Raw genomic sequence first — 15676 nt, forward strand, 5'->3', positions numbered from 1 at the left:
TGGAAGTGCCTCCTTGTGGTGTGGAGTTTTTGTTTGGTTGTTGTGTTCTTTGTTGTTGCAACCTTTTTTCTCTTTTTCCAAGTGTTATTGGTAAAACGGCGTTGCCGGCTCTTTATGTTAAGATGATCTATAATAAAGACTATTTTATTTATTAAAAACACTGGTCTGTTTTCCTTTCATTCTGTTCTGGACTCATTTGTTACTGGTCCCCTCACTCGCATGCCTAGACCCTTTTGGGGGGAACGTAACAGAGTAGTATAACGAATGTCTTTCTTCTGGGTGTAATTAAGAAACGTACTTTGTTACTTTTAAGAAAAGTGTTTTGTGTGAAATGTGTAATACCTTTTTTACTTTACTTTGTTTGAGTAATGACCTCAACACTGACCACTACAAAGACAGGAAATACCTCTAACATTCACAAACATGTGACCACACAGCTTGTAATTATTTGCATGAAATGTAATGTCTTTGATGTGCTGCTTAGAGATGATGGTGATAATGAGCCAAAGAGAATGGATAAGTGATATTGATAATGGAATCACTAAATTCGTATTAATTCCCATCCCTACAGTACAACCCCCTTTACCTAAAATATCCATGTTCAGCAAGGTGAAGGTGTCTTAAGTGTATAATTATGTTCGTTGTTACAAACATTTAGCAAGCACTGTCTGCATGTGACTATTTCCTGTGCTGCTCTGCGCATGTTGCAGATCCATGAGAAGACTGGCTAATAATTGGATATACATGAGACTGAATGGCCAAAACCGGAAATCATGCAATCCTGGTCCCCGGCCATCGTTCAGCTCTTAAAACCTGTTGGTTTCCATAATGTTGTGGATAGAATTGGAAGTAAAAGATGATTCACTGAGCCCTCAGTTCCTTAGATACTAAATCAAATCATCAAGTTCCACAGCTCACAAGGCAGCCTGTCAAAAAGCTGACAAATAGATTTATAGTGAGAATTTTTCATAGCCACGACTGTCCAACCACGCTGATGTTACAACCTTCCTCTGATGAAGGCCACAATACCGAATCATTAGAGTACTTGTTGACATTCCAGGAAAGGACTTTGGTCAACTTTTATCTTATTTTTTGTGTAAGTGCCGCTTGTTAACTCTGGAAGTCTGATAAATGTATTTGATACTATATTTGAAACGTTCTCAAATTACCATTCTTTGCCAGAGAGATCAAAGTTACTGGTCCTCCTGCTGAGACGTTAGATATCAGAGAACAGAAGCTCCGTTTGCAGAGCAACTATTTTAAAAGTAGGCCCCGTGGATTGCAAGTTCTCTTTATGGACTCTTTGATTTAATTTAAGGACAAGCTGTTCTTTTCATTTTTTTTCATGCGTAAACCCACACACTGCCCGTTTAATTTAACAAGCTGTAATTTGAGTAAATTAATCAATAGGCAGAAAGAAGTAGCATTTTCTTATAAAAGGCATAGTGTTCTATAATATTTATGTCTAAGCTATTTTGACTGTATTTTCAGCTTTGACTTGGACACGCTGACACATGAATACCTCCAAAATGCTAAATCCTAATGCTAATCCAATATATTTTTAATCTGCAGTTTTTAACATTGATATTGAATCAAGTCCTAATATCTTAAGGTAATACGATTATAAATTGCTTCCTTTACAGATATGAGCTCTTTTCAAAAATGGAAGGTATCAATTTTTATTTATTAAAGGTGACTGGTTTTATCATCAGCCAAGGTTAGGCTTAATCTTTTGACACAGGTTTAGCCACTGTGTTGTGACAAAATAATTGGATTATAAGGTCCAGATTGAACTGGGGACTATTGTTGAGACCATGATAGCTACCCCCTGTGGTTAAAGCCCTAAGAAAGATGTGTGACTTCCATACAGACTGATCTAGAGGGCATATAGATGGATATTTCCCCCCACTTCATCTCATCAGATGTTCAATCTTAGCTTTCAAATAGCCTAGATTGTGACTATTGCATCTTTTGTTTTTTGCTGTTTTTTTTCCCCATGTATCAAATCTGTACATTTTCCGCAGGGCTTATCCTATTCATGAAAAAAAAATACACATAGATTTCTTTTGGCACACACAGCCTTCAGCAGAGCGTGTAAAATCAATTCAGTGAAGAGTCTGTACAGACTCTCATGTCTACACACACAGACACACACATTGCAACACATGAACATTGCTTTTTGGCTCAGTGCTTTTCATTCTGCTTGCGTCTATGTTTGACCAATGTTTTTCTGCAGCATTCAAGCTCTACCTTGTTAACTCAAAGTCAGAACATTCGAACAATATGAGACAAAGACAAGTGCACTCACTGTTTTTAACTATACATTTTTTAGCCGCCCTAACAGCTGGGTTCAGAAGCAGTGCTGGATGCTTTGTTGGTCAGACCATAAGTTAGTTTAACACTTTGATTCAGTCTAAATTATCTCAACTATAGTACCTCGGTTAAATATATTTCTGCTCATTGCATGAGTAATATTTTGGTGAGATTTTGAATGCCATGAATGTAAAACAATTTTGATTAAAGCGGACTGAGTGCATTAAAATATGCTACAGCTTTTCCCCAGAACATAAGAATATAATGTTTAGATTCCCTGAGTATTCATTTGCACCACCAGCAGCTTAAAGCTTTTATGAAGCATCAACTGAAAGGTTTGCCACTGAAATTGGTGATCTTTTGACATTCGACTTCAATGAAATGTATAACAAAGCAGCGTGGTCACCAGTGAAATATCTTAGCATCTTTCAATGTGTTTTCTAAGGTTAGAAGATGTCATTGAAAATGTCATTTCCAATGGCCTTCAGAGGATGAATCCTCTGGACGGGAAAAACTAAATCTGGTTGTTTAGAAATCTATGGGAAAACAGTCCTCTGCTACCTTGATTTGTGACTTTGGTAGACACTTTTCTGATGAGGTTATTGGCTTCAATCACCAGTTTCAAGTGCTCATTTTGCAAATTATGGTCCCCACTGGAGTCAAAAAAGGAGCAGTGTATACTTTAGAATTGAGAATGCAGAGTCCCTCAGTTTCTCAGTCACATCGATGCCTCGCTTGTGATACCTGGGCTCAAAAAACAGAGATGCCGACTACAATAATGCTCAATCTGGGGCTTCGTACTGGGACTTTACAAACCATTGTGTGACCTCCAGGTTGCTATTTTTATCTTTTATATACTTCTATGATTTTCAAACATGCATACCAGGCGGACCTGCTGGTGTGAACACAAACATCTGAGCCAGTCTGACTGGGCATTAAATGATTTTGTGCAAAAGGGCAACTATAAACAAAAACCCAAAGTGATTCGCTCAGAATGTTGAAAGTGCGTGTGTTGAAACACTTTTAGGCTTTATGGGCAACAAATTTTGCACAGAAATTACAACAACAGGCTCTCTATATTGTAAGGTAAAGACCCTACAATAATACAAAGAAAACAGAAAAACCCAACAATCATATGATCATATTATGAGCAAGCACTTTGGCAACAGTGGGAAAGAAAAACTCCCTTTTAAGAAGAAGAAACCTCCAGCAGAACTGGGTTCAGGGAGGCACAGCAATGTGCCGTGACCGTTTGGGGTGAGGCAGGTAGAAACTGTGACATATATTCATAACATAACTGTAGCAGCTTTGTAGTATCCATGATCATTTTCACTTTGGAGTGTTCCTTACAAAACCAGCTAAATGAATGCCTGAGCACAGAGCAGTTTTTTGCAGGGCAAAGTCAACCTTTTCAGCAGCAGTCTCTTTTACCTGGGAGCCACCCAACAGAAGCTCAGCCCTTGTGTCATTGGCCAATGAATAGCTCCACTGAAGGAGAGGTTAAGTACTAAGCTTGAGGGCACCTTAACTGTAATTACTGAGGGAGTGTTTCTGTGAAATAGCCTGTCTTATTGCTTTGCTTTTTCTCAACAGCAGTTCTGTGGTATGTTTATCACAGCTGTCTAATCTTAAGACTGATTAAAAAATACTTTTCTCTCACTGAGTTTACTTCACATGTTTATTATTACCTATCACAGGGAGTATAAATTCCTAGGCTCAGTCCAGTTTCTTTGGCCTTGGACTGCTTGCCTGAGCTCTTTAGCCTTCTTTTTTCCCCTCTCTCCCTACCCACCCACTCACCTCCTATCCCTCCTCCCTCCCTCTCGCCCTCCTCAGTGGAGCTTCGCTGATATTCTGTGTCACAATCCTGACACAGCACTTCTTCAGTCTCTCCTCGGTTTCAGCTCCCTCCTACCCCTAGGCACTGACTGCCTCTTTTGGACAATGCCCATCCTTGTTTTCATCTCCCCCTTATTTCGGGAATCCCGGCATTGCTGGTAACCACTGGTGGGTCAGGACGATGAGGTCACCGTCTCTGTTTAGCCTGCCCTTGCCATTCCTCCTCCCTTGACAAAAAGAGGCTGTGGTTTGCTGTGAAACAATGAAAGCCTTCTCCACCGGACTGCCAGGAGGGAGACAGACAGTTGAGGAGACAAGCTAATGCAAGTCAAATAGATCCTGATTTTGATACCTTAATATAATGCATGTTAACGGTTACGGCATTCCCAGCACCTATTAATCCTTCCACCTACTCAGTGCTTACTGAAAAGGCATCCTTTTCCAGCTTGCTCATCATTTAGGTTGGGGAAGTTTCATGTTTACTTGGGCCAGTGTGGTTATGTCATCAAGTTGCATTACTTGGTTCTGACTTATCCACAATTTGAATCTGCCAGCACTATTTCACTTTCAGAATTAGAATGAGTTTCAGAATGGAGACTCACTTTCACTTTTCAGGACCAGGGGGCTGCACGAGACGGCCATCATCCTTAAACCAAAACGTTCATTTGACCCCTTTCCTTCCCCTCCTCATTGTCTGCATGTTAAATATTTTGGGGAGAAAAAGTTTCCCCGCTGGCAGATTTAATCTTACCTTTTCCAAAATGACTTGTATCTAATCACCTTGGATGATTGTGAACAAGGCAGCAGTTGTGTAAAAACTAGAAGTGGCAAATGGCCACTTGTCAAAGAGCAATTTTAAATTATCGTTTGAATCTCTTTAAACACGCACAGCCTTTTCCAGTCCAGACAATGAGGTAGACTCATTAAATCAGTAATTTATTTTTCTTTGCTTTGGTCTTGATTTGCATCTCTGTTATAAAGCTCTCACAACATTCATTGTCAAGAGCGCAGCCATCCATTTGTCTTGATTAGACCTGACATGTTTTCTGCTGTTTATTTTTTGCACGGTGTTGTTCACATTAATTCTAATTGTTTTATTCCTTGCGCATCAGTGATTGGGTTCTTTTTCAGAGTGAGGGGGGGAAAGGGCAATTTGTTTTATTTTATTTGGTAGAATTAGACCAGTTGGTCATGTTTGGTTGGTTCTGCTCACTCACATGTGGCAGATGGTTGTAGCTCCATCCTGTAAATTTGCATATTGGTCCCAAAGGGTCAAGTTCTGCTTGTGATGACTAAAACTGAGTTTGGTGAAAGAGAGGTTCACAACAGAGCATTTAGACATGTACTAAATCTAATCTATTCAAACATCAGATATTTAATCGCTGTAGTAAAATCAGATAAGTAAATTAAGCGGTTGGGCTCTTGTATGCATCCTGACAATACAAACTGCCTTGTTATCCAAAATCTTCAATCATTGTGGCAACAGAGGTCAGAAATGTGACACGTACATCAGTTCAGACTCAGTACTTTTCCATATCAGTTTAAATGTGGCCACAGGACATCCTTTAGCACAACCCTTTCCTCCTCAATCTGTAATGGGAAGTAGGCTCTTCAGAATTAGGCAACTAACCTTTTTCCAAGATGAACCAGTTTTTTCCCCACTACCATGTTCTTAAGGTCTATCTTTACTGATACAAATAGTATTATTTTCTTTCTCTATGCAACTATTTTCAGTTGGGTAACAACATTTTACGCTGTTGTAACCAGTTTGGAATATGTTGCTAAAATTGGAGATTAGCTGACAGCAATGCTTCACCCCAAATAGGGATTAAACTAGATGTCCACTTCTATATATGCTTGTAATACCATGAGCTCCAAAATACTTCCTGTTAGCCTTCAGAGAGAGAAGATATAGTGCACTACCTGATGCGCTCCATGATTGCTCCTTGCAAAATAACCTATACTGTAGTCTATAATTTTCCAACAGGTTGTGCTGATATATTTGAGGAGTGTGCAGATGAAATATGATGGATATGGGGATAAAGACATTATTATGCCTTGTCAGAGTTTTTGCTGACTCAAAATTGCCATTACTTACAGCATTACTTAGTATACATAGTATAGAGGCAAAACATCTGTGTTACCTAAGAAGTTTATGTGTTTTCTTATGTGTTATCCCAAGGTAATGGGAAATAGTTAGTTTTTCAAATGAAAAGACCACATTCTACAGTTTCAAAGTTTTTGTGATCCGAGAGTTTTGCAGCACAAAAACACCTTAACCAAACTGTCTTTGACAACAGATATTTTCTTTAAGTAACTGAAAATGAAAGATGCTTTTGTCTAAAAATAATAACTCCACATTTACTTTTGGTTTCACGTTGAACATGGATGAAAGTCCCTTGTTTGATCCTTTCATCCTCTACACTCGCACTTTTATTTGGGTTTCTTGAAAGGCGCTATACAAATCTAAATTATAATTATTATTATTTTATTTGGACTTAGTACACCATCACATGATGAGGCATGGCTATTTGGTCACTTGCTTTGACGGTCTCAAGCAACCAAGTTGTTTTAGCAACTAAAATGGATGAATTGGGTCATTTATCACCCCATTACAGTGGGGCAAAAAAGTATTTAGTCAGCCACCGATTGTGCAAGTTCCCCCACTTAAAATGATGACAGAGGTCAGTAATTTGCACCAGAGGTACACTTCAACTGTGAGAGACAGAATGTGAAAAAAAATCCATGAATTCACATGGTAGGATTTGTAAAGAATTTATTCGTAAATTAGGGTGGAAAATAAGTATTTGGTCACCTCAAACAAGGAAAATCTCTGGCTCCCACAGACCTGTAACGTCTTCTGTAAGAAGCTTTTCTGTCCCCCACTCGTTACCTGTATGAATGGCACCTGTTTGAACTCATCATCTGTATAAAAGACACCTGTCCACAGCCTCAAACAGTCAGACTCCAAACTCCGCCATGGCCAAGACCAAAGAGCTTTCGAAGGACACCAGGAAAAGTATTGTAGACCTGCACCAGACTGGGAAGAGTGAATCTACAATAGGCAAGCAGCTTGGTGTGAAAAAATCAACTGTGGGAGCAATCATCAGAAAATGGAAGACATACAAGACCACTGATAATCTCCCTCAATCTGGGGCTCCACGCAAGATCTCATCCCGTGGGGTCAAAATGATCATGAGAACGGTGAGCAAAGATCCCAGAACCACACGGGGGGACCTGGTGAATGACCTGCAGAGAGCTGGGACCAAAGTAACAAAGGTCACCATCAGTAACACACTACAACGGCAGGGAATCAAATCCCGCAGTGCCAGACGTGTTCCGCTGCTGAAGCCAGTGCATGTCCAGGCCCGTCTGAAGTTTGCCAGAGAGCACATGGATGATACAGCAGAGGATTGGGAGAATGTCATGTGGTCAGATGAAACCAAAGTAGAACTTTTTGGTATAAACTCAACTCGTCGTGTTTGGAGGAAGAAGAATACTGAGTTGCATCCCAAGAACACCATACCTACTGTGAAGCATGGGGGTGGAAACATCATGCTATGGGGCTGTTTTTCTGCCAAGGGGACAGGACGACTGATCCGTGTTAAGGACAGAATGAATGGGGCCATGTATCGTGAGATTTTGAGCCAAAACCTCCTTCCATCAGTGAGAACTTTGAAGATGAAACGAGGCTGGGTCTTCCAACATGACAATGATCCAAAACACACCGCCCGGGCAACAAAGGAGTGGCTCCGTAAGAAGCATTTGAAAGTCCTGGAGCGGCCTAGCCAGTCTCCAGACCTCAACCCCATAGAAAATCTGTGGCGGGAGTTGAAAGTCCGTGTTGCTCGGCGACAGCCCCAAAACATCACTGCTCTCGAGAAGATCAGCATGGAGGAATGGGCCAAAATACCAGCTACTGTGTGTGCAAACCTGGTAAAGACCTATAGTAAACGTTTGACCTCTGTTATTGCCAACAAAGGTTATGTTACAAAGTACTGAGTTGTATTTTTGTTATTGACCAAATACTTATTTTCCACCCTGATTTACGAATAAATTCTTTACAAATCCTATCATGTGAATTCATGGATTTTTTTTCACATTCTGTCTCTCACAGTTGAAGTGTACCTCTGGTGCAAATTACTGACCTCTGTCATCATTTTAGGTGGGGGAACTTGCACAATCGGTGGCTGACTAAATACTTTTTTGCCCCACTGTATATTTTATTCAGGAATTGTTTTTTAAATGGTCCTATTTGTGATCATGATGCTTGTACTGATTCCTTTATCTACGAAAGATTTTCTAAAATATGAATGTCTTTAACAATCATTTTCAATCAAAATAGCATATACAGTGGTCCCTCGTTTATCGCGGGAGTTACGTTCCAAAAATAACCCGCGATAGGTGAAAGCCGCGAAGTAGCCAGCTTTATTTTTTATAATTATTATAGATGTTTCAAGGCTGTAAAACACCCTCACTACACACTTTTATACTCTGTTCTCAGACAGGCATGAACGTTTTCTCACTTTTCTCTCTTGGTTAAACACTTTCAAAGTTCAAACCTTCGTGGAAAAATAAGTCCAGTATCTTAGAATGAAACCAAAGGCACCTGCAGGTGTTGACGTTTCATCGACAGTGTTGTGTTTGTTAGGGGGAAAACTTCCAAACATGCAGTGCAGCACTTCAGAGTCACACTGCTTGCGATCAAAGATAAATCTGACAACGCATTCTGTACTGTACAGCAGACACGGCACGAGATTGATTGACAGTGGTCTAAAGCCAATCAGGATGCAGAACACAATGCGCTGTTTAAAAAAACAAACAAACAAACAAACAAAAAAAACATGGAAAATTGCACACAAAAAAAAATCAGCGAAACTGTGAGGCCGCGAAAGGTGAACCGCGTTATAGCGAGGGAACACTGTACTTAGAGTACAGACTTCACATGTTAACATGGACTTGTTGATGGATGGGCTGTCTATTATCTTTACTGACATACCATCTCTGGTGTCTGCTTCAGCACTTGGTCCACTGGGATGCTGGGAATCCTGAATGTCTGCTCCAGCTGGTGAAGGAGCTCATCCAGCAGTACCATCACTACCAGTGCCTGCGTCTGCGTGAGAGCTCCAGACTGCTCTTTGAGTATGACAGCCTGCTGGAAGACCCCAACTACGGCCGCAACATGGAGATTTATGCTGGATGCAAGAACAGCTGGGTAAGCTCCTGTTTATGGATTTTGTGATTGTGAAGTTTTTGCATCTTAAGAAAACAAGAGTTGCGTGGTAGCAGTTAAAAAGAAACACAGCGGAAAGGTTTCCACTGGTATATTCTTATTTACAACACAGTTGTTGGTCTGTATTATTTTCTCTGTTTGGCCTAAGAGAGCTGTGACAGTTAACCCTTTCTGACTTTATTAGCACATTCTTAATTTTGAAGTTTAAAATCTGGATGTTTTGATCTTGTGTATTGATTTAAACTTATTTTGTGTCTTATGCACAAAATTTTGTGTATTTGATTAAACTGCTGCCCATCTTGGCCATTATACTCTTGCACTGAGAAACTAAACCGTTGTGAATCTTAAATGGTGCAATATTCTAACCTCTTTTCTTATATCTCTGTGAACTCATTCCTCCCACAGAATTAAACTATATTTTTGGCAGTGCGCATTTGTGTACACATGTTAGTGCGTGTGAAAGCAGGAACACCCATGCTTAAAAGGATTATAAAATTATACCTTTTTTTAGGCACTCCTCAGCAAGTATTTTAATTGCAAGTAAATAAGTAAACAATATATGAAGCTGCCTGTCCAGCAAATCTCTTGTTAGGTGGACAGGCTCAGACTCCACCTTGGAGTGCAAGTGGAGAGGGTAGTCGTTATTCTGCCCGTCACTCTGAGGGACTGAGCTGGCTAGGCACGACAAGTACAATTAGGTCTTAAAGCAAATATGTTTTATTTAACTCAAAAGCTCTTTATAAAGAAATGTAGAAAAAGTCAGATAATTGCTCTGGGATCTGAAGAAGGTCAAATAAACAGAACTACACTCAAGTTAAAATGCCAGCGTAACATAACACTCTAGCAAAATAAACTCAGACCAGGCTGATCAAAACAGACCCAACAGACAAGAAACAGAGGGGAACTTTTACAGTGCCTGACTAGACGGACTTTGACACACAAGGGAAGCAAATGCTAACAAATTATAGTTAGTTTAATAGTTGTTTTAACTTGCACAATCAAACACGAAATAACCAAATAGCTAATGCAAATGTCAAGTGAAACAAACAAGATATTTCGACATTTCCTGTATTTAAGAGTTCTGCATTCCAGGGCCTATCTTTTGTTCATTTGACGTCACATGACCTCAGCAGCCAACAGACCGCTCCCAGCGGTACACTTACACAAGATTTTATTTAACAATACTGAATAATCAAAAGCCGCTTAAGTGCACACGCCATTAGTGGAACTGATGGCCCTTCAGCAAACAGCAAATACAAATGAGGATATTACGAGAAATTAAAGATCATATTCTCACGTGTGCCTCAGACTGTAGGCAACACGTGTGGAAAAAATAACTAAAATATGTTGGTCAATGAGTAAACACAAGACAGGAAGACAGAAATGTTTGCAATTTTTGTTACCATCATCTTGGTCACAATTACATGCAAACACAACCTGAAAGCACGTAGACACTTGTACTTTCCGCAATTTCATACTTTTTCATGTGTCTGGATGGTAAATGGTAAATGGCCTGCATTTGTATAGCGCTTTTTCTCTAACTACATATAGCCTCAGGGAAAACATCAGGTAATAAGACTCTGCTCCAGTGTTTAAAAGTCAGAACTGTGTGCTTTTTGTGCTATTACAGATTTTCAGGTAATTCTTATTTTTCTGTTTTCTTGTGTGAAGACATTATCTGAAAGTACAGTGGAAATAACCAAACCAGTTCTCTGCTTACACCACAGGTTGTACATTTAGATTCAGTGTTTGGCCTTGGAACATCATACTGCATAAATTTGCATATAACATATAACACTTCGAATACAGTGTTGGTATTATTTTAAATAAAATGTAGTTTGATGAAGCCATTGAAAGAATTAAGCCAAACAAGTGTTGTATTGTTGCGGTCACTATGTCACAGCGACACATCAGATAATTCAGGTAAGATATTTTAATTAGTTTGGAACTTTAAAGAACAAGAGTGTGTCAGTGTCCCGTGTTTTAAAAAGTTTATTTTTTAAAACATGGTTACAGATGCAAACATCATTAGTTTAATTTTGTGTGGGGAACATGTCTTATTCCAAGAAATGGAAAAAGAGAAAATGTGGACTGAATTTTATCATCTGTGAGGCCGTGTAATGGGGGAAAAATGTACAAATTAGAGCAAATGAGGAAGAAAAAAAACCTCCCAACTTAGAGGTCTACAGTCCCAGGAAAAACTACATAGCCCCCATAATTTAGCAACTTGTTGAACTACTATTGGCAGCAATATCCTGAAGTGATTTTTTTCTGTATGACTTGTCTAGTCTTTCGCATTGTTACAGAGAAATTTTCCCATCACAGCCCTTTAGTCAAGTTGCGGTCTCGTCTTTGACTGGGTTGCTTTAAAAGCTTTAGCTTTCAGAAAATGGCTATGGGCAGCTTACATTTGTCTCTAGAATGCTTAAGTATACAAAGGAGTATGTGGTCGATTCATTGACAGGTGCAGGGGCTGCAAAATAATCCCAAATCAACACCTCTGCTCTCTCACCTCTCTGCACTGTGCTTGAGAGTTGATATGAGATGTTTTTGCTGACATGCTGTGTCAGATTTTCACCAAATGTGGCGTATGGCCATTCTTGTTCATTGTTTTTTGTTTTTAGCATTTAACTCACTGACTGAGGTCTCTAGAGTTGGAGAGTTGGAGTTCTTGGATCTTTTGCAATTTTCCACTCTTAGGAAAACTGTGGGATTTCTTTAACAAACATCTGAATGCTGAAGACCAGCAAGCTCATAAAACCTCTGCTTTTGTACAGATGCTTACTTTCATTTAATCAGTTCATCTAGTTCATATCAGTACCTGGCTGCTTCTTACCCTCTAATTCCTATAGAAGCAGTAAGTGTGTACTTAGTTTTTCAGGACTGTATTCATCTGAAAACTTTATTTTTTCTTGTATTTAAGTCACATGTCACATCTGTTAAACCATAGCAAGAGTACTAAAAGTCAGTATTAGTCCATTCAGTACTGATATAAAAAGGCGAGCATTATAAAATATCTACTCCATGAAATACAATTGACCTTTTTTTTCACCCCCCAGACAGGAGAGTTTTCTGCTCGTTTCCTTCTTAAACTCCCCGTGGACTTCAGCAACATCCCCATCTATCTCCTTAAGGTAATTAATTCTGAAGGATATTGTTTAATGGCTTTCTTCACTCTTGTCTCCATTGTCTCCTCTGTTCTTTTCATGGTCTTGCTATGCATGCACCTTATATTTTACAATTGAGCTCCTTTTATTGCTGTGAGTGACTGAAATGTGTTTTTAGACTGTTGCCTCACCTTTTATCTGATAACGCTGAGAGTGAAGGTTAATAACATCAATTTCATAAGGATTGTCATTTTTAATTTTGATGATAACACACAGATTAAAGAAGGTGGTCTTAAGAATTGTTTAGCAGGTGAATTAAACAACATATTTGTGTCAGAAATTACTCTACAGCTCAAAGTTGATGGCATCCAGAGTATGTCTCAGCTTCTTAAATTTGAGATTTTTGCGGATGGTAACAAGATGCCTAGAAACAGCAGATGGACCTTACAGGCTTTGTAGGCAGTGCACAAGGTGTTGTCCAGGACGGATATCGGTCTACCTCTGCAGCACTTCTGGGCAGTCATCATAATTATGTTTATATGTTAGGCTAGAGAATTTTATGTGTGCAGGAATCAGTCGTAAAATATGAAATACCCACAATCTTGCACTGAAATTCAAGCCCTGCATACACAGACTCAAGGTTACTGCATGAGCCTCCTTCAGGTGTCATGAGTATCCATTTGTTTAGGTGTGTGCGCATGTGTTTTGAGTACTGATAAAAGCTGGATTTATTTAAATGAACTCCAGTGCAGCTCTGCATGTGTGTGCGTGCACGCAGACTTCAGTCTTGGGGGCTGCGAGTTGACTAATCAGCCAGCCGTCACTGTCGATCTGCTCTGAGCCGCGTGGTGTCTGCAGGCAGCTTAGCTCTCTCTCGCTCTCTCTCGCTCTCTCTCTTATTGCCTTTACCCCTCTCTCACTCTCCCTCATCTTAGTTCTCTTTTCACTCTGTCCCCTGATTTTGAACCGCCTGCCGGCTGAGGAGGCTGAGGCTCTCTGGCCTTTTTCAGCCCGGCCTCTGTTTGTGTGATTGGAAACATAAGGGAAACAACAACCATCATCATCCTTTGTCATCCCCCCCATGTCTGTCAGACCTGAAGCCCTGAGACTGGTCTCATCCAAAGTCATATTTCACATTACCAGTGATGGTGGATTTTTTTTTTTTTGGTCCCAGACGTCTTGAGGCAGGAAAGCTTCTAGGTTCAGCTCTTGAGAGAGCACTGTTGGTGACATTTTTTTAGCAACATGCTTCCTGTCATTTACAGAAGCTGGGCACACACTGACACCTTTCACCAGTGGGTGGTGGTAGCTCTGTAGCAGAGAAACAATATTGTCAAAGAACTCTCTTTCATATTTACATATATTATTATAGACCAAATCTTGGATGTAGATGAGTATTCCTGTCACCCTCATCTTATCATTTTCTCTTCTCTACATGTGAGAGCACACACACACACAGACAGACACACACACTCTGTATAATGCTGTATTTGGCAGCTAGGGTATACATAGCATCACCGAGGGAGCACTTGAAGACTAAGGAAGAGTATCGACTCGCAGAGAGGAAAGTAATGAACATCAGCCCACACCTTGTCCACCTACGCATTAAAAAAGAGGAACGGGATTATGCAGCGTATAGGCTGGACTCTAAGAACATCAGTGTACTGTACGCCAAATAGATGACCTGAATTTTCAGTTTGGCAGTTGTTGTGCGATTAGTTCAAGTTGATTGCTTTTTGTGCAATGCACGTTCATGCACTTGATGTAATTCTGTGCTTTTACAGAGGAGACAGACATGGCCTATGTATTCCTCACAAGAAGAAGCATTGGAATCACAAATTAGTTAAACTGAACTTCACCCATGCTCTTTTTTTCCACTGGATAACTCTTTGTTTACATCATTCTGTGTGTAAATATAGTACACTAACACAACGTTTCCAGCTATCCTCGGCTTGTGGGTCGCTGACTGTGATTGCATGCATGCATTTTTTTTCATGATTGAATATTTTGGAGTAAACGGTTTATATTGTGTGTGATTTAATGGATTCATTTGTTTACATGTGCAGATGCTCTGAATAACTTCACGAGAAAAAAACGTGATAGTTAACTCTGCGGAAGTCAGCGTTTCTTTCATGTTTGTGTGAAGCTTCCAGACTTCCAGCTCGTCTACAGCATCTGAGAGTCTAGGGTATATTGTGTGTCTGAGTGTCGTTATCGTGGCACCAAAGGAGACTTGGACATGGCAAAGCTACCAGTACTTGATACATGTTTCATTACAGTGAACTGGCTGACCTCCCCTAAGTTAGCTGTTACTAATATTTTACACTTATTGCTTTGTGCCATTACATGATTCACTGATGGTTAAAATCAGTAATGTTTGAACCAAGATATAATTTAGTGTTACGGATTTCACTGACTTCTGTAATAATTTGATACGTTGTACTTCTGTATATGTTTTTCAGCTGTTAGTCTGCTAGCTGTAACTTATCTACACTGTATGTATCTCGTTAGCTGATTCAAAAATGCCTAGGTCACCATATCAGTTCTTGGAGTTGGGGTGAATTAGCTGAGCTTAGACACTCAATACTTCCATGTATCAAAGACCGTATTTTCTACCTGCTGGGAAAGATGGCTTCTTTAGGTAAAGCAGGCTTTCTTATTGCTAGTACTAACTAACATTAGCTTATTTGCTAATGGTTCATTCACCCTAATGTAAAAATAACTAGGAAAAATTTGGTTGCTTGGTGATTGCATTTTGGTTTTATAATATCCATAGGGAGATTGCAAGTAATTTTGGTGACCAGTTGATAAATCTAGTCTGGATCCTTTTGAATCTGCAGTTTCTCACTAGATATTGTACTCCAGTGTCTCACCGTTACCTGAAGCAACCTTTTCTCATCAGCTCTGCCCCTTGCATTATTTTATCGCGGGGCCGTTTTCATCTGAACACCCACTAAGCCTTCAAGATGAATTCCAACCTGTCTAATAGAAAGCCTTTACAAAAAAAAGTCGGCACTTCAGAAGTCAAAAAGGTGACGCTTTCCAGACAGAATACACGCCATCAGCCAGGTGCTGTAGGTAGAGGTAAGACTGTTGACCCTGATTTGAATCAACCTCCCCGTCAAATCCGTGGATGTCCTTGCTTGAGGAGAGACGGTTTGGCAGTGAAGTGGAAATCTGTTCA

General features: G+C 39.8%; 1 protein-coding gene across 1 annotated transcript in view; it reads left to right on the forward strand.

The window, feature by feature from the left end:
- The window catches only part of babam2 (BRISC and BRCA1 A complex member 2), a 126081-nt gene that overhangs the window by 29088 nt on the left and 81317 nt on the right, over positions 1-15676 (forward strand). The window contains exons 5-6 of the mRNA XM_026151098.1: positions 9173-9367; positions 12445-12519. Coding sequence (XP_026006883.1) covers positions 9173-9367; positions 12445-12519 — 270 coding nt within the window. The remainder of the gene's footprint in view (positions 1-9172; positions 9368-12444; positions 12520-15676) is intronic.

This window comes from Astatotilapia calliptera, chromosome 19, assembly GCF_900246225.1.
Source record: "Astatotilapia calliptera chromosome 19, fAstCal1.2, whole genome shotgun sequence".
NCBI classification, from domain to species: Eukaryota; Metazoa; Chordata; class Actinopteri; order Cichliformes; family Cichlidae; genus Astatotilapia; species Astatotilapia calliptera.